We start from the raw sequence: 19,442 nt of genomic DNA, 5'->3' as shown, positions 1-19,442 counted from the left end.
CACGCCGCCGGCCCCCTTGCAGATGCTGAAGACAGAAGAGGTCCAGAATCGGCGGCTGAAGACTCCTGCAGTCTTCAAAAGGTAGCGCACAGCACTGCAGCTGTGCGCCATTTTCCTCTCAGCACACTTCACACGGCAGTCACTGAGGGTGCAGGGCGCTGGGAGGGGGGCGCCCTGGGAGGCAAAATGATTACCTATAAAGGCTAAAAATACCTCACATATAGCCCTAGAGGCTATATGGAGATATTTAACCCCTGCCTGATTTCTCTAAATAGCGGGAGACGAGCCCGCCAGAAAAGGGGCGGGGCCTATCTCCTCAGCACACGGCGCCATTTCCTCTCACAGTTCCGCTGGTCAGGACGGCTCCCAAGTCTCTCCCCTGCACTGCACTACAGAAACAGGGTAAAACAGAGAGGGGGGGGCACATTTATGGCGATAATTTGATATAACAAAGCAGCTATAAGGGAGCACTTATTATAAGGCTATCCCTGATATATATATAGCGCTTTTGGTGTGTGCTGGCAAACTCTCCCTCTGTCTCCCCAAAGGGCTAGTGGGTCCTGTCTTCGTTAGGAGCATTCCCTGTGTGTCTGCTGTGTGTCGGTACGTGTGTGTCGACATGTATGAGGACGATATTGGTGTGGAGGCGGAGCAATTGCCAAATATGAGGATGTCACCCCCTAGGGAGTCGACACCGGAATGGATGCCTTTATTTTTGGAACTACGGGATAATGTCAACACGCTAAAGCAGTCGTTTGACGACATGAGGCGGCCGGACAATCAATTAGTGCCTGTCCAGGCGACTCAAACACCGTCAGGGGCTGTGAAACGCCCTTTGCCTCAGTCGGTCGACACAGACCCAGACACAGGCGATGACTCCAGTGGTGACGGTGACGAATCAACCGTATTTTCCAGTAGGGCCACACGTTATATGATTTTGGCAATGAAGGAGGCGTTACATTTAGCTGATACTACAGGTACCACTAAACAGGGTATTATGTGGGGTATGAAAAAACTTCCTATAGTTTTTCCTGAATCAGAAGAATTAAATGACGTGTGTAATGAAGCGTGGGTTGCCCCTGATAAAAAACTGATAATTTCAAAGAAATTATTGGCATTATACCCTTTCCCGCCAGAGGTTAGGGAGCGCTGGGAAACACCTCCTAGGGTGGACAAGGCGCTAACACGCTTATCTAAACAAGTGGCGTTACCCTCTCCTGAGACGGCCGCACTTAAAGATCCATCAGATAGGAGGATGGAAAATATCCAAAAAAGTATATACACACATGCAGGTGTTATACTACGACCAGCTGTAGCGACTGCCTGGATGGGCAGTGCTGGGGTAGTTTGGTCAGAGTCCCTGATTGAAAATATTGATACCCTGGACAGGGACAATATTTTACTGTCGTTAGAACAAATAAAGGATGCATTTCTTTATATGCGTAATGCACAGAGGGATATCTGCACACTGGCATCACGGGTAAGTGCTATGTCCATTTCGGCCAGAAGAGCTTTATGGACGCGACAGTGGTCAGGTGATGCGGATTCAAAACGGCATATGGAAGTTTTGCCGTATAAGGGGGAGGAGTTATTTGGAGTCGGTCTATCAGATTTGGTGGCCACGGCTACAGCCGGGAAATCCACCTTTCTACCTCAAGTCACTCCCCCACAGAAAAAGGCACCGACTTTTCAACCGCAGCCCTTTCGATCCTTTAAAAATAAGAGAGCAAAGGGCTATTCATATCTGCCACGAGGCAAAGGTCGAGGGAAGAGACAGCAACACGCAGCTCCTTCCCAGGAACAGAAGCCCTCCCCGGCTTCTACAAAAGCCTCAGCATGACGCTGGGGCTTCTCAAGCGGACTCGGGGATGGTGGGCGGTCGTCTCAAAAATTACAGCGCGCAGTGGGCTCACTCGCAGGTAGATCCCTGGATCCTGCAGATAATATCTCAAGGGTACAGGTTGGAATTAGAGACGGATCCACCTCGCCGTTTCCTGAAGTCTGCTTTACCAACGTCCCCCTCCGAAAGGGAGACGGTTTTGGAAGCCATTCACAAGCTGTACGCTCAGCAGGTGATAGTCAAGGTACCTCTTCTACAACAAGGGAAGGGGTATTATTCCACTCTTTTTGTGGTACCGAAGCCGGATGGCTCGGTAAGGCCTATTCTAAATCTGAAGTCCTTGAACCTGTACATAAAGAAGTTCAAGTTCAAAATGGAGTCACTCAGAGCAGTGATAGCGAACCTGGAAGAGGGGGACTTTATGGTATCCTTGGACATCAAGGATGCGTATCTCCACGTTCCAATTTACCCCTCACACCAGGGGTACCTCAGGTTCGTTGTACAAAACTGTCACTATCAGTTTCAGACGCTGCCGTTCGGATTGTCCACGGCACCTCGGATCTTTACAAAGGTAATGGCCGAGATGATGATTCTTCTTCGAAGAAAAGGCGTATTAATTATCCCATACTTGGACGATCTCCTAATAAGGGCGAGGTCCAGAGAACAGCTAGAGATGGGATTAGCACTGTCTCAAGAAGTGCTAAAACAGCACGGGTGGATTCTAAATATTCCAAAATCCCAGTTAATGCCGACAACTCGTCTGCTGTTCCTAGGGATGATTCTGGACACGGTTCAGAAAAAGGTTTTTCTCCCGGAGGAAAAAGCCAAGGAGTTATCCGAGCTTGTCAGGAACCTCCTAAAACCAGGAAAGGTGTCTGTACATCAATGCACAAGAGTCCTGGGAAAAATGGTGGCTTCTTACGAAGCAATTCCATTCGGCAGATTCCACGCAAGAATTTTCCAAAGGGATCTGTTGGACAAATGGTCAGGGTCGCATCTTCAGATGCACCTACGGATAACCCTGTCTCCAAGGACAAGGGTGTCTCTTCTGTGGTGGTTGCAGAGTCCTCATCTATTGGAGGGCCGCAGATTCGGCATACAGGATTGGATCCTGGTGACCACGGACGCCAGCCTGAGAGGCTGGGGAGCAGTCACACAAGGAAGAAACTTCCAGGGAGTATGGACGAGCCTGGAAACGTCTCTTCACATAAACATTCTGGAACTAAGAGCAATATACAATGCTCTAAGCCAGGCAGAACCTCTGCTTCAGGGAAAACCGGTGTTGATCCAGTCGGACAACATCACGGCAGTCGCCCATGTGAACAGACAGGGCGGCACAAGAAGCAGGAGTGCAATGGCAGAAGCTGCAAGGATTCTTCGCTGGGCAGAGAATCATGTGATAGCGCTATCAGCAGTGTTCATCCCGGGAGTGGACAACTGGGAAGCAGACTTCCTCAGCAGACACGATCTTCACCCGGGAGAGTGGGGACTTCATCCAGAAGTCTTCCACATGCTGGTAACCCGTTGGGAAAGACCAATGGTGGACATGATGGCGTCTCGCCTCAACAAAAAACTGGACAGGTATTGCGCCAGGTCAAGAGATCCGCAGGCAATAGCTGTGGACGCGCTGGTAACGCCTTGGGTGTACCAGTCGGTGTATGTGTTTCCTCCTCTGCCTCTCATACCAAAAGTATTGAGAATTATACGGCAAAGAGGCGTAAGAACGATACTAGTGGTTCCGGATTGGCCAAGAAGGACTTGGTACCCGGAACTTCAAGAGATGATCACGGAAGATCCGTGGCCTCTACCTCTAAGGAGGGACTTGCTTCAGCAGGGTTCCTGTCTGTTTCAAGACTTACCGCGGCTGCGTTTGACGGCATGGCGGTTGAACGCCGGATTCTAATGGAAAAAGGCATGCCGGAAGAAGTCATTCCTACTTTGATTAAAGCAAGGAAAGAAGTAACCGTGCAACATTATCACCGAATTTGGCGAAAATATGTTGCGTGGTGCGAAGATCGGAGTGCTCCGACGGAGGAATTTCAACTGGGTCGATTCCTACATTTCCTGCAATCAGGATTGTCTATGGGTCTCAAATTGGGATCTATTAAGGTTCAAATTTCGGCCCTGTCGATTTTCTTTCAAAAAGAATTGGCTTCAGTCCCTGAAGTCCAGACCTTTGTGAAGGGAGTGCTGCATATACAGCCTCCTGTGGTGCCTCCAGTGGCACCATGGGATCTCAATGTAGTTTTGGATTTTCTAAAATCTCATTGGTTTGAACCACTAAATAAGGTGGATTTGAAATATCTCACTTGGAAAGTGACCATGCTTCTAGCCCTGGCTTCTGCCAGGAGAGTGTCAGAATTGGCAGCTTTATCTTACAAAAGCCCATATCTGATTTTCCATTCGGACAGGGCAGAACTGCGGACTCGTCCGCATTTTCTCCCTAAGGTGGTGTCAGCATTTCATCTGAACCAGCCTATTGTAGTGCCTGCGGCTACAAGTGACTTGGAGGACTCCAAGTTACTGGACGTTGTCAGAGCATTAAAAATATATATTGCAAGAACAGCTGGAGTCAGAAAATCTGACTCGTTGTTTATATTGTATGCACCCAACAAGATGGGTGCTCCTGCGTCTAAGCAGACGATTGCTCGTTGGATCTGTAGCACAATCCAACTGGCACATTCTGTGGCAGGCCTGCCACAGCCTAAATCTGTAAAGGCCCACTCCACAAGGAAGGTGGGCTCATCTTGGGCGGCTGCCCGAGGGGTCTCGGCATTACAACTTTGCCGAGCAGCTACGTGGTCAGGGGAGAACACGTTTGTAAAATTTTACAAATTTGATACTCTGGCTAAGGAGGACCTGGAGTTCTCTCATTCGGTGCTGCAGAGTCATCCGCACTCTCCCGCCCGTTTGGGAGCTTTGGTATAATCCCCATGGTCCTTTCAGGAACCCCAGCATCCACTAGGACGATAGAGAAAATAAGATTTTACTTACCGATAAATCTATTTCTCGGAGTCCGTAGTGGATGCTGGGCGCCCATCCCAAGTGCGGATTATCTGCATAAATTGTACATAGTTATTGTTAACTTATTCGGGTTATTGTTGTTGGAAGCCATCTTTCAGAGGCTCCGCTGTTATCATACAGTTAACTGGGTTTAGATCACAAGTTGTACGGTGTGATTGGTGTGGCTGGTATGAGTCTTACCCGGGATTCAAAATCCTCCCTTATTGTGTACGCTCGTCCGGGCACAGTACCTAACTGGAGTCTGGAGGAGGGTCATAGGGGGAGGGGCCAGTGCACACCACCTGATCGGAAAAAGCTTTACTTTTTGTGCCCTGTCTCCTGCGGAGCCGCTATTCCCCATGGTCCTTTCAGGAACCCCAGCATCCACTACGGACTCCGAGAAATAGATTTATCGGTAAGTAAAATCTTATTTTTTCACGGCAGTGTTTGTTCTTTTTTTGCTTTGCACTTCTTAGTAAATGACCGAGATTCATACTTAAACAGCCGCGTTTTGACCGATGGTGTATTCATTCGTAATTTTTTACCTGAACTTGCAAAAAATTACGAATACCCTCATCACTGCCGTGATTAGTGCTTAGTAAATTACCGAGATGACACTTTGATGAAAAAACGGCATCTCGGTCAAAATCGGGAGCTTAGTAAATTTCCCCCTATGAGGGCTAGAGCAGAAAAATTTGACATGGTTTAAGTAGCTCTGTGGTAGTATCAAGTGTACAAAGTTTCATGAAAATCTGGGTCGGTGGGTGTCATGCCTGTGTGAACTGGCATGGAATGACCCGACAGATTTTCTTTAAAAGTTATACAAGTCCTTTTAAAATCTTTCTTTAGGATAGAGATTGATTAATTTGATCTAAAGTGGAAACCTCATATCATAATACCCCCATAACAGATATTTCTCTTTTCACAGAATAAAAATGTATTGAAAGCAAATCTTAAATCACATATTACACAGAAGTCATGCCCTTCTTGACTATATATAGTTTATATATATATATATATATATATATATATAGAGAGAGAGAGATAGATAGATAGATAGATAGATATACACTGCTCAAAAAAATAAAGGGAACACTTAAACAACACAATGTAACTCCAAGTCAGTCACACTTCTGTGAAATCAAACTGTCCACTTAGGAAGCAACACTGATTGACAATCAATTTCACATGCTGTGGTGCAAATGGAATAGACAACAGGTGGAAATTATAGGCAATTAGCAAGACACCCCCAATAAAGGAGTTGTTCTGCAGGTGGTTAAACATGCATTTGCGCCCAGCGCCATTTCGTCCATTTAAAAATGGCGCCACTTCTCAGCTCCTATGCTTTCTGACTGATGTTTTGATCATTTTTGAAAGCTGGCAGTGCTTTCACTCTAGTGGTAGCATGAGACGGAGTCTACAACCCACACAAGTGGCTCAGGTAGTGCAGCTCATCCAGGATGGCACATCAATGCGAGCTTTGGCAAGAAGGTTTGCTGTGTCTGTCAGCGTAGTGTCCAGAGCATGGAGGCGCTACTAGGAGACAGGCCAGTACATCAGGAGATGTGGAGGAGGCCGTAGGAGGGCAACAACCCAGCAGCAGGACCGCTACCTCCGCCTTTGTGCAAGGAGGAACAGGAGGAGCACTGCCAGAGCCCTGCAAAAGGACCTCCAGCAAGCCACAAATGTGCATGTGTCTACTCAAACGATCAGAAACAGACTCCATGAGGGTGGTATAAGGGCCCAACATCCACAGGTGGGGGTTGTGCTTACAGCCCAACACCGTGCAGGACGTTTGGCATTTGCCAGAGAACACCAAGATTGGCAAATTCGCCACTGGCGCCCTGTGCTCTTCACAGATGAAAGCAGGTTCTCACTGAGCACATGTGACAGTTTGGAGACGCCAAGGAGAACGTTCTGCTTCCTGCAACATCCTCCAGCATTACCGGTTTGGCAGTGGGTCAATAATGGTGTGGGGTGGCATTTTTTTAGGGGGGCTGCACAGCCCTCCATGTGCTCGTCAGAGGTAGCCTGACTGCCATTAGGTACCGAGATGAGATCCTCAGACCCCTTGTGAGACCATATGCTGGTGTGGTTGGCCCTGGGTTCCTCCTAATGCAAGACAATGCTAGACCTCATGTGGCTGGAGTGTGTCAGCAGTTCCTGCAAGACGAAGGCATTGATGCTATGGACTGGCCCTCCCGTTCCCCAGACCTGAATCCAATTGAGCACATCTGGGACATCATGTCTCGCTCCATCCACCAACTGTCCAGGAATTGGCGGATGCTTTAGTCCAGGTCTGGGAGGAGATCCCTCAGGAGACCATCCGCCACCTCATCAGGAGCATGCCCAGGCGTTGTAGGGAGGTCATACAGGCACGTGGAGGCCACACACACTACTGAGCTCATTTTGACTTGTTTTAAGGACATTACATCAAAGTTGGATCAGCCTGTAGTGTGTTTTTCCACTTTAATTTTGAGTGTGAGTCCAAATCCAGGCCTCCGTGGGTTAATAAATTTGATTTCCATTGATAATTTTTGTGTGATTTTGTTGTCAGCACATTCAACTATGTAAAGAACAAAGTATTTAATAAGAATATTTCATTTATTCAGATCTAGGATGTGTTATTTTAGTGTTCCCTTTATTTTTTTGAGCAGTGTATATATAGAATACAATGGCATCAGTCCTTGTCCCAATTTACAGTTCCTAACAAAGGGGCAGAAATGTACATGCTAGCAATCATTCTCTGTTGTTGTAGTCCTGTGTCTCCATATTGAATATGTTGCCTCTTTTATTTCCAGTGTCTCCTCTTGCAATGGTGGCCTACCTCTCTCTGGACACTTCACTGTATAACTTACATTCGGTATCAGTCTGCATCGGATTTACAAGGGCTTACAGGATGGTAATGTATAATTCTGATTATTCTGAGTATGCATTTGTTAAAATAATAACTGATCTAGGACATTTATGATACCTGGTCCACAAGAAAATGGGGTCCAGCGCAATATCGAATAGATATTTGCCTTCGTATTCTAAAGGTGGGTACACACTAGGCGATGCGCTCTATGGAGGTCATTCCGAGTTGTTCGCTCGCAAGGCGATTTTAGCAGAGTTGCTCACGCTAAGCCGCCGCCTACTGGGAGTGAATCTTAGCATCTTAAAATTGCGAACGAAGTATTCGCAATATTGCGATTACACACCTCGTAGCAGTTTCTGAGTAGCTTCAGACTTACTCGGCATCTGCGATCAGTTCAGTGCTTGTCGTTCCTGGTTTGACGTCACAAACACTCCCAGCGTTCGCCCAGACACTCCTCCGTTTCTCCGGCCACTCCTGCGTTTTTTCCGGAAACGGTAGCGTTTTTTCCCACACGCCCATAAAACGGCCTGTTTCCGCCCAGTAACACCCATTTCCTGTCAATCACATTACGATCGCCAGAACGATGAAAAAGCCATGAGTAAAATTACTATGTGCATAGCAAATTTACTTGGCGCAGTCGCAGTGCGGACATTGCGCATGCGCATTAAGCGGAAAATCGCTGCGATGCAAAGATTTTTACCGAGCGAACAACTCGGAATGAGGGCCTATGGGGGAAATTCAGAGTTGATCGCAGCAGCAAATTTGTTAGCAGATGGGCAAAGCCATATGCACTGCAGGGAGGGCAGATGTAACATGTGCAGAGAGAGGTAGGTTTGGGTGGGGTGTGTTCAAACTGAAATCTAAACTGCAGTGTAAAAATAAAGCAGACAGTATTTACCCTGCACAGACATAGTATCACAGCACCCTTTCCATGCTTTATCTTTCTCACCACCCTGGGTTATAGGGTGATTGGAGGAAGTACATAAGCCAGATGAAAGTCCCATCTCACCGACAGGGCATCCACAAAGATCGCTCTGGGATTCTTTGTTCTTGACCCGTATGCAAGAATTTTTTTGTTCAGATGAGACGCCATGAGATCTATTTCTGGCAACCCCCACTTGTCTACCAGAGTCTGGAAGACCTCCGGGTGTAGAGCCCATTCGCTTGCCTAAATGGCGTGTCGACTGAGAAAATCTGCTTCCCAGTTTAGGACTCCCGGAATGAACACTGCGGATAAGGCTGGATGATGAAGTTCTGCCCACTTTAGTATGTTCCATATCTGTTTTCCCTGTGCAATAGCTTTCAGAAATGTTTTCATATGTGTGGTATTTTATCATCTTTATTTCTCTTACATCCTAGAGGATACTGGGGTCCACGTTAGTACCATGGGGTATCGACTGGTTCGCTAGGAGCCATGGGCACTTTAAGAAATTGATAGTGTGGTCTGGCTCCTCCCTCTATGCCCCTCCTACCAGACCCAGTTTAGAAAATGTGCCCGGAGGAGCCGGTCACACTTAGGAAGCTCCTGAAGAGTTTTCTGCATACCATTTCTTTTTTATTGTTTCCGGCAGGTCTGGCTGGCATCAGACGGCCTGCTTCGTGTGACTTAGGGGGGTAACAGCCCAACCACCCTAGGGTTAATGGTCCCGTTCCCTGCTGACAGGACACTGAGCTCCTGAGGGTCCAATTCGCAAGCCCCACCACGCCGAGCATACAGACCCGCAGCACGCCGCCACCCCTAACAGAGCCAGAAGACTGAAGAGTGGTGAGTAAGTAGACGGCATCCCGGCTAACAGGTCACCAGCGGTAATGGCGGCACAAGGGTAGGAGCGCAGCTCTGCATGCACGCTGCGCTCCAGGCACACTGTGAAACCGCTGTGAGGGGCGAGCTGAAGCCACTTCTATTGCCCACACTGGCACTACACTACAGGGGTTTTAACCCACTGTAGACTACATTATTCACCTCAGCCAGTATAAAAAACGGGAATACCAGGGCTTCACTATGAGCGGATCCAGCAGCTCACCAGCACCATTTTCCCTATGCAGCTTGACTCAGGCAGACCGGCAGGGAAGTGCATCTCCTCCACAAGGACTCCAGAGCACCTCAGCGGTACCAGGGGGTCATAGCAAAGGGGGGAAGGGAGCAATATATTGGTGTACTAAACCCTACTAAGGGTACTTAGTTTGCGACCCAGCTAAACTTGCACTTTAGCTGTAGGGGTGCTGTGTGGCTGGCTCCATCTTACTCTGTCTCTCTCACATTTAATATGTCAAAGGAGTGTATATCATGCACAGCAAAGTGTTTTTCTCAATCTGGGGGCTCACTGCCATGTACTGAGGATAGTACACATTCTCAGGCTAGCGGACTGAACCAGTATGGTTAGATTCATTAAAAGGGATGATTTCAAATATTTCAAATAAATTATCCAAAAATGAGAAGGAGACGCAATACTTAAGGCAATCTGTTGATGACCTGATGAATAAAGATTCAGTGGTCATTCCAGCGTCTCAGACCCCTGCCATTTGTCCACAGAAGCGTACTCTGGCCCAAAACATGCAGGCTGATACCGATGATGATGATGATGTATCAGACCCAGGGGAGGTTGAGGTGGACTCGGGAGGGGGGGGATGCAGCTTTGTCACAGGGAATACAGGCCCTGATAGAAGCTATTAGAGACGTCCTGCACATTCCTGATAAGGTGTCAGAGGACGAAGAGGAATCTTATTTTAATGTGAAAAATAAATCCTCAGCTACTTTCCCTGCATCTAAGGAATTAAATTCCCTATTTGAAGCAACTTGGGTAAATCCTGACAAGAAGTTTCAGGTCCCAAAACGGTTACTCACATCCTTCCTGTTCCCTCAGGATGATAGGAAAAAATGGGGAAACCCACCGATAGTAGACGCATCGGTTTCTAGGCTGTCTCGTAAGATATTTTTACTTTTTCCTGGGGCAGCTTCTTTAAAGTATGCTGCAGACCGCAAGATTAAGACCACTCTCAAATCTCTGTACACAGCTGCGGGGGTGGCCCAGAGACCCACTATAGCTTGTGCATGGATCTCTAGGGCCATTGCAAAATGGTCAGGTAATTTAATTGACGGGTTAGATTCCTTATCCAGGGGGGAGATAATTTTACTCCTACAGCATATACAGGATTCTGCTAACTTTATGGTGGAGGCCATACAAAAAATTGGTTTACTCAATGCACGCACCACTGCCATGGCAGTGTCAGCACGCAGGGGCTTGTGGCTACGCCAGTGTACTGCGGATGCGGATTCCAGGATATGATGGAGCCACAGCGGATTGGCACCAAACGATCACAAGCTTTCAGTCCTCCCAGGATGCAACGGGCTCGTCCATATATCCCCGCCCACTGGCTCAGGCAAATCAGTTTTTTTGTTTGGTGCGGCAGGAGCCGGACCATGGTCAGAGGGCTGCTGTTCTTGGCAGCCCTAATCTTCCTTATTTTATTTCTCTAACGTCCTAGTGGAGGCTGGGAACTCCGTAAGGACCATGGGGAATAGACGGGCTCCGCAGGAGACATGGGCACTTTAAGAAAGAATTTAGATTCTGGTGTGCTCTTGCTCCTCCCTCTATGTCTCTCCTCCAGACCTCAGTTTGAATCTGTGCCCGGACGAGCTGGGTGCTGTTCAGTGAGCTCTCCTGAGCTTGCTGTAAGAAAGTATTTTGTAAGGTTTTTTATTTTCAGGAAGCTCTGCTGGCAACAGACTCCCTGCATTGTGGGACAGAGGGGAGAGAAGCAGCCCTACTCTCTGAAGCTAGGTCCTGCTTCTTAGGCTACTGGACACCATTAGCTCCAGAGGGATCGTACACAGGATCTCACCCTCGTCGTCCGATCCCAGAGCCGCGCCGCCGTCCCCCTCGCAGAGCCGGAAGACAGAAGTCGGGTGAGTATGAGAAGCAAGAAGACTTCGAAATCGGCTGCAGAAGACTCCGTTCTTCACATGAGGTAACGCACAGCACTGCAGCTGTGCGCAATTTCTCCAAACACACCTCACATACTCCGGTCACTGTAAGGGTGCAGGGCGCAGGGGGGGGGGGGGTGGGCGCCCTGGGCAGCATATGGACCTCTGTTGGCAAAAGTACTCATATATACAGTTGGGCACTGTATATATGTATGAGCCCCCGCCAAGAAAATGTATATTTAAGCGGGACAGAAGCCCGCCGTCGAGGGGGCGAGGCTTCTTCCTCAGCACTCACCAGCGCCATGTTTTTTCTCCACAGCACCGCTGAGAGGAAGCTCCCCAGCCTCTCCCCTGCAGATAAACGGTAGAAGAGGGTAAAAAGAGAGGGGGGGGGCCACATAATTAGGCGCAAAAATCAATATAAACAGCAGCTACTGGGTTAACATTAAGTTACTGTGTTATTCCTGGGTTAATAGCGCTGGGGTGTGTGCTGGCATACTCTCTCTCTGTCTCTCCAAAGGGCCTTGTGGGGGAATTGTCTTCAGATGAGCATTCCCTGAGTGTGTGGTGTGTCGGTACGTGTGTGTCGACATGTCTGAGGTAAAAGGCTCCCCTAAGGAGGAGATGGAGCAAATGTTTGTGTGAGGGGTGTCTCCGTCGACAACGCCGACACCTGTTTGGATATGTGTAATTAAGTGCTAAGGTGAATTTATTGCACAAAAGATTAGAGAACAGACAGGGAATCTACCCATGTCTGTCCCTATGTCGCAGAGACCTTCAGAGTCTCTCAATGCTCACTATCCAAAATAATAGACACTGATATCGACACGGAGTCTGACTCCAGGGTCGACTACGATAATGCAAAGTTACAGCCAGTATTCAATATATGATTATTGTAATAAAAAATGTTTTGCATATCACTGATGACTCATCTGTCCCTAACACAAGGGTACACATGTTTAAGGGGAAGAAAGCTGAGGTAAATTTCCCTCCTCTCATGATGAAAAAGAGCGGGAATCTCCAGACAAGAGACTGCAGTTTCCCACAAAGAATTCTCAGGGAGTATCCTTTCCCTACTAGGGCCAGGATACGATGGGAATCTTCCCCTAGGGTGTCACGTTTGCCCAAAAGGTAGCGCTGACTTAACAGCTTTCCTCAGGGATCCTGCAGATAGCGTGCACATTCTGATACACTACTCAGACCGGCGATTGTGTCGGCATGGGTTTATAGCGCTGTAGCAGCGTGGACAGGTACCTTATCAGCAGAGATTGAGACCCTAGTATGTATATATATATATATATATATATATATATATATATATGTATATATATAGATATATATATTAAAGATGCTGTCTTAGATATATATATATAAAACATGCCCAAAGAGACATTAGTCTACTGGGTTCTAGAGTCAACGCTATGTCGATTTCTGCTTGACGTGTCCTGTAGAATATGCAATGGACAGGTGATGCCGACTTAAGAGGCATATGGAAGGCTGAGGATTGTGTGGAGAAGGGATCTCGGACCTGGTCTCCACAGCTATAGCTGGTAATTCTGATCTTTTGCCTTATATTCCTGCACAGCCTAGGAAAGCACGACATTATCTAATACAGCCTTTCGATCACAAAGAAACAAGAAAGTCCGAGGTGCGTCCTTTCTTGCCAGAGGCAGGGGCGGAGGAAAGAAGCTGCACAACACAGCTAGTTCCCAGGAACAGAAGTCCTCCCCGGCCTCTACAAAATCCACCGCATGTCGCTGGGGCTTCACAGGCGGAGTTAGGCCCGGTGGGGGCACGTCTTTTCGAAATTTCAGCCACAAGTGGTTTCACTCCCTGTTGGATCCCTGGGCAATAGATATTGTGTCTGAGGGATACAAGCTGGAATTCGAGGAGATGCCCCCTCACCGACGGCCCTGCCGGCTTCCCCCCACGAGAGGGAAATAGTGTTAACTGCAATTCACAAAATTGTATCTTCAACAGGTGGTGGTCAAGGTTCCCCTCCTTCAACAAGGAGGGGGTTATTATTCGACCATGTTGTAGTCCCGAAACCGGACGGTTCAGTCAGACCCATATTGAATTTAAAATCCCTGAACATATACCTGAAAAGGTTCAAGTTCAAGATGGAATCGCTGAGAGCGGTCGTCGCAAGCCTGGAAGGGGGGGATTTTATGGTGTCTGTGGACATAAAGGAGGCATACCTTCATGTCCCCATTTATCCACCTCATTAGGCGTACCTCAGATTTGTGGTACAGGATTGTCATTACCAATTTCAGACGTTGCCGTTTTGTCTCTCCACGGCACCGAGAATATTTTCCAAGGTAATGGCGGAAATGATGGTACTCCTGCGGAAGCAAGGGGTCGCAATTATCCCATACTTGGACGATCTCCTCATAAAAGCGGGATCAAGAGAGCAGTTGCTGATCAGCGTAGCACTTTCTCTGGAAGTGTAGCGGCAACACGGCTGGATTCTAAATATTCCAAAGTCGCAGTTGGTTCCTACGGCTCGTCTGCCTTTCCTAGGCATGATTCTAGACACAGACCAGAAAAGGGTTTATCTCCCGATAGAGAGAGCTCAGGAGCTCATGACACTGGTCAGGAACCTATTAAAACCAAAACAGGTGTCAGTGCATCACTGCACTCGAGTCCTGGGAAGGATGGTGACATCATACGAGGCCATTCCCTTCGGCAGGTTCCATGCGAGGACCTTTCAATGGGACTTACTGAACAAGTGGTCCGGATCACATCTTCAGATGCATCGGTTAATCACCCTATCCCCCAGGGCCAGGGTGTCTCTCCTGTGGTGGCTGCAGAGTGCTCACCTTCTCGAGGGCCGCAGATTCGGCATTCAGGACTGGGTCCTGGTGACCACGGATGCAAGCCTCCGAGGATGGGGAGCAGTCACACAGGGAAGAAATTTCCAAGGTCTGTGGTCAAGTCAGGAGACTTGCCTTCACATCAACATCCTGGAACTAAGGGCCGTATACAACGCCCTACGTCAAGCGGAGACCCTGCTTCGCGACCAACCGGTTCTGATTCAGTCAGACACCATCGCCGCAGTGGCTCATGTCAACCGACAAGGCGGCACAAGGAGCAGGGTAGCGATGGCGGAAGCCACCAGAATTCTTCGCTGGGCGGAAAATCACGTAAGCGCACTGTCAGCAGTGTTCGTCCCGGGAGTGGACAACTGGGAAGCAGACTTCCTCAGCAGACACGACCTCCACCCGAGAGAGTAGAGACTTCATCAGGAAGTCTTCACACAGACTGCAAGTCGGTGGGTACTGCCACAGGTGGACATGATGGCATCCCGCCTCAACAATAAAGCTACAGAGGTATTGCGCCAGGTCATGAGACCCTCAGGCGATAGCTGTAGACGCCTTGGTGACACCGTGGGTGTTCCAGTCGGTCTATGTATTTCCTCCTCTTCCTCTCATACCCAAGGTGATGAAAATAATAAGGGAAAGAGGAGTGAGAACAATGGTGGTCATCCCGAGTTGTTCGCTCGCAAGCTGCTTTTAGCAGCTTTGCACACGCTAAGCCGCCGCCTACTGGGAGTGAATCTTAGCTTATCAAAATTGCGAACGAATGATTAGCAGAATTGCGAATAGCCACTTCTTAGCAGTTTCTGAGTAGCTCCAGACTTACTCGGCATCTGCGATCAGTTCAGTCAGTTTCGTTCCTGGTTTGACGTCACAAACACACCCAGCGTTCGCCCAGACACTCCTCCGTTTCTCCAGCCACTCCCGCGTTTTTCCCAGAAACGGTAGCGTTTTTTCGCACACACCCATAAAACGGCCAGTTTCCGCCCAGAAACACCCACTTCCTGTCAATCACATTACGATCACCAGAACGAAGAAAAAACCTCGTAATGCCGTGAGTAAAATTCCTAACTGCATAGCAAATTTTTTTTTTTTTAATCAAGTAAATTTTTTATTGAAATTTTTTCATTTGGTTACATAAGTGTAATAAAAGAGAGAAAAGCGGTAAAGAAAGGAAAAGGAAGAAGGCAACAAGTCAAAACGTACAACTTACAATACAGTGCATTGTGCTGGTCAATAGGTATTACATTGATTTACATTGTAAATTAAAACATACGGCTTGTGGTGCTTGAAATGAGGGGATTGTGCTCGGAACGCTCGGTCTGGTCTTTAAGACATTGTCGTCATTACTTGCTTAGTATACGTGAGTAGAGGGGAGGTCACATTTACAAGTATAGGGTTGTGTGTGTCTACAATCTCTGCCTATCACCGGGCTACGTCAATTCCGCACTCGGCCGCACCAGAGTCCATCTATCCCACTTACGGTGAAACTTGGACACAGAGTTGCGGGATAAGTACATTAGCCTTTCATGCCCTATGACCAAGGTTACCAGGGCTCTCCACTCCGATACTCTGGGAGGGGTCTCTGCAAACCAGGAGCGTGCAATGATGACCTTGGCAAGCGTGATCAGACACAGGACATACTGATATGTGAGCAATGAGTGGGTTTCTTCCAGGTCCACCCCAAAGAGGCAGGTTCTGGGGTTAATTTGGGGAAGAGATGGGTCAGTAGTTAATATGTCAGACCAAACCCAAGTCCAAAATTCATAGACTTTCAGACAATTCCATAACAGATGCCAAAAACCAGCATCTGCCATCCGACATTTGGGGCATAAAGTGTCAGGTCTTAAACCAGCTCGTTGGAGAAGTAGAGGGGTTAGATAAACCCTGTGTAGGATAAAGAGATGCACCTGTTGATATCTAATGCAAGGAGTGGTAGACCTGGCGGAGCCCAGTATTTGTAACCATTGTTCGTCTGACAGGGGGCCCATATCTTCTTCCCAGCTCAGCCTAAGCGGATCTAAAGAGGCAGGTAGGGTTCTATTGTTTAGTGAGGCATATATTGTTGAAATTTTGCCTGTGGAGGGTAAGCTTTGCAGCATAAGTTTAACTGGAGAAGGGGAGATGGAGGGGGCCGTTTTGAACTGGGTCTGTATGGCATGTCTTAATTGGAAGTATCTAAATAGGGCTGTGTTTGGGAGCTCAAATTCAGCCTGTAGTTGCGCAAATGATTTAAGATAACCATCCACATATAGTTGTCCCAGGGAGATCACCCCACTTTTTATCCAAATATTGTCTATTGACAGCTTCTGAAGTTCCATATACGAACTATTAAACCATAAGGGTGAATCTGTTTCTAGGTCGGCCCAGTCATAGAGGTTGTGTACTTGCTTCCAGACCAACAGAGCCTGTCGCAGGATAGGAGGAAGACCCGTCACTGACATTCCCGAAAGCAAGAAAAGGAGGGGGGTGAAGGGGGGTCCAACCCAGTCTGTCAAATATCCCTGTAGGGTCGAGCCACCCACTCCTGTGATCCAGCCGGAGAGGTGCACCAGCTGCGCTGCCATATAATACAGCCTGAGATTAGGCAGGCTCGCCCCCCCAGTGAGTTTGGTCCTACAAAGTTTTTTTAATGCTATCCTCGCCGGTTTATGACCCCAGATAAAGGAAGATATGAGACTGTCAATGCTAGCAAATATTTTTTTAGGGAGGTAAATGGGGGAGTGTTGCAGGACATATAGGTACTTAGGCTGGATGGACATCTTAAAGAGATTGATGCGTCCCAATACTGTCAGTGGTAGTGCCTTCCATGTGTGGATCTTACTTTTAAAAAGGGCTGTGATAGGGTCTATGTTCCACTTGGCATATTCTGATGCTGGCCCCGTGACCCAAACAACCCAAGTATTTAAATTTCAGAGTCCATTGCAGTGAGTGTGACGTGCATATCCGTTCCGGGATATGTCCTGAAATGGGAAAAATAAAGGACTTGTCCCAGTTTATACATAAGCCAGAGTATTCCCCAAACTCATTAATTGTGTGGAGCATAGCCCGGAGAGAGATATCTGGGTCCCTCAGGAACAGCAACATATCGTCGGCATACAGTGAAATCTTATCCACCGTGGAGCCGGCTGCCAGTCCCTGAATATTCGGGTTGTCCCGTATCATACAAGCCAGTGGTTCTATAGCCAATGCAAACAGGGCCGGGGACAACGGGCAACCCTGTCGTGTGCCCCTGGCCAGAGAGAATGAGGACGAGGTATACCCATTAACAGAGACACGGGCTGCTGGAGAGGAATACAGTAATCGAACCCACCCGATGAACATAGGGCCCAGGCCAAACCCGTGCAGCACCTGCCAAAGGTAGGACCATTCAACCGAGTCGAAGGCCTTGGCGGCGTCGAGAGACACCACCACTGCCCCCGAACCCAGCAAGCCGTCCCCCTGCAGGTGATAGAACAGTTTCCGCAGGTTTTGCATAGTGGACCTTCCCGGCATGAAGCCCGTCTGGTCCTGATGTATAATAGAACCGATGACTGCGTTCAGTCGAATGGCAAGCATTTTTGCAAGAATTTTAACATCTGTGGACAGTAGTGAAATAGGGCGGTAGGAATCGGGAGCCTTGGGATCCTTCCCCGGTTTGGGCAGTACTATAATAGTGGCTTCAGACATGGACGGGGGGAGTTCACCAATTTCAAACAAGGTATTAAATAAATCTAATAAATAAGGACTGAAGTGGGAGTTAAATTTTTTATAAATCTCCACTGGGAGTCCATCCCCACCAGGTGCCTTGGAAGAAGGGAGTGACGACACAGCGCACTCCACCTCCTCCAGGGTGAAAGGAGCCTCAAGTGCTTCAAGCGCCTCCCGCGATAATTTGGGAAAATTCACCCGCGAGAGGTAGGAGTGCAGTTGCTCGTCGGAGTGGGATACTCCTGACGAGTATAGTTTGGAATAAAAATGTTTAAATACCCCAGCTATGTCTTTCCCCGAGTAGCAGATACTGCCATCCCCATCGGCAATACATTGAACAGTGCGAGAGTGGGTTTCATCCCTGGCCAAGAAAGCCAGGTAACTGCCCCCCAGCTCTGCCTGAAAGTACTGCCTGTGACTGGAAAACAGCAGCCTACGCTTGGATTTATCAAAGAGGTAATCGGCCCACTCTCCCTGTGCATGCAGCCACGCCTCCCGATCCGACCGGGAATGTGATTCTATATATACAGATTCCAAATCACGGCAAGCCTGTTCAAGTCTCGCTTCCTCCCTCCTGTTAAACGACTTGATGCCCGCTATTCTTTTAATAAAGGTACCTCTAATATATGCTTTGTATGCATCATGTCGGACAGTGGGGGAGGAGTCTGGGGGGTTGCAATCAAGGAAGACTTTCCAGTCCGAGAGAAGGTCGGAGCCCTCTCCCATTAAATTCAACCAAAATGGGTGCAGTTTCCACTGACTGCTGCCCCCATCGTGCGTCATAGACAGCTTTAGTAAAACCGGTGAGTGGTCCGATATACCCCTAGACAAATATGTTAGTTCAGAAATTCTAGGCGATAATGTCGGGGAAATAAGGCACAAGTCTATCCGTGACAGTGTGTTATGGGTAGCGGAGTGGCAGGAATAGTGCGCTATAGTAGGGTTTCGCATTCTCCAGATATCCATCCAGCCAAGTTCAGCAACAATTCCTGCAAAAGGGGTCGGGGCAGGGGGGAGGGAGGTGGAGTCGCGAGACTCCCGCCAGCGGTCAATAGACAAGTCCATGACGTTGTTGAAGTCACCCACACTAATAACCGGTGTGTCAAGGGACTGGGCTATAAAGTCAGCTGCCTTACGTAGAACTTCACTGTTATAGGGGGGGGGGGGATGTATATAGCCATGATATGATACAGTGCATGATGTATGACGGCACGTAAAAAAACATAACGACCCTGAGGGTCAATGCTGCTATGCTCCAGGTGAAAATTTACCGATTTTTTAACCAATATCGATACCCCTCTGGCGCTGGAG

The 19,442-nt window shown here is 48.2% G+C and overlaps 1 protein-coding gene across 2 annotated transcripts in view; it reads left to right on the top strand.

Moving 5' to 3' along the window:
- Nucleotides 1-19,442, top strand: part of PCNX4 (pecanex 4) — a 241,290-nt gene that overhangs the window by 78,583 nt on the left and 143,265 nt on the right. For both annotated transcript variants that reach the window (XM_063947762.1, XM_063947761.1), the window contains one exon: nt 7,645-7,745. In XM_063947762.1, the coding sequence (XP_063803832.1) occupies nt 7,645-7,745 (101 nt within the window). The remainder of the gene's footprint in view (nt 1-7,644; nt 7,746-19,442) is intronic.

This window comes from Pseudophryne corroboree, chromosome 12 (assembly GCF_028390025.1).
Source record: "Pseudophryne corroboree isolate aPseCor3 chromosome 12, aPseCor3.hap2, whole genome shotgun sequence".
NCBI classification, from domain to species: Eukaryota; Metazoa; Chordata; class Amphibia; order Anura; family Myobatrachidae; genus Pseudophryne; species Pseudophryne corroboree.
Note: the sequence above shows the minus strand (reverse complement) of the source record. Positions and strands in the feature narration are given on the sequence as shown.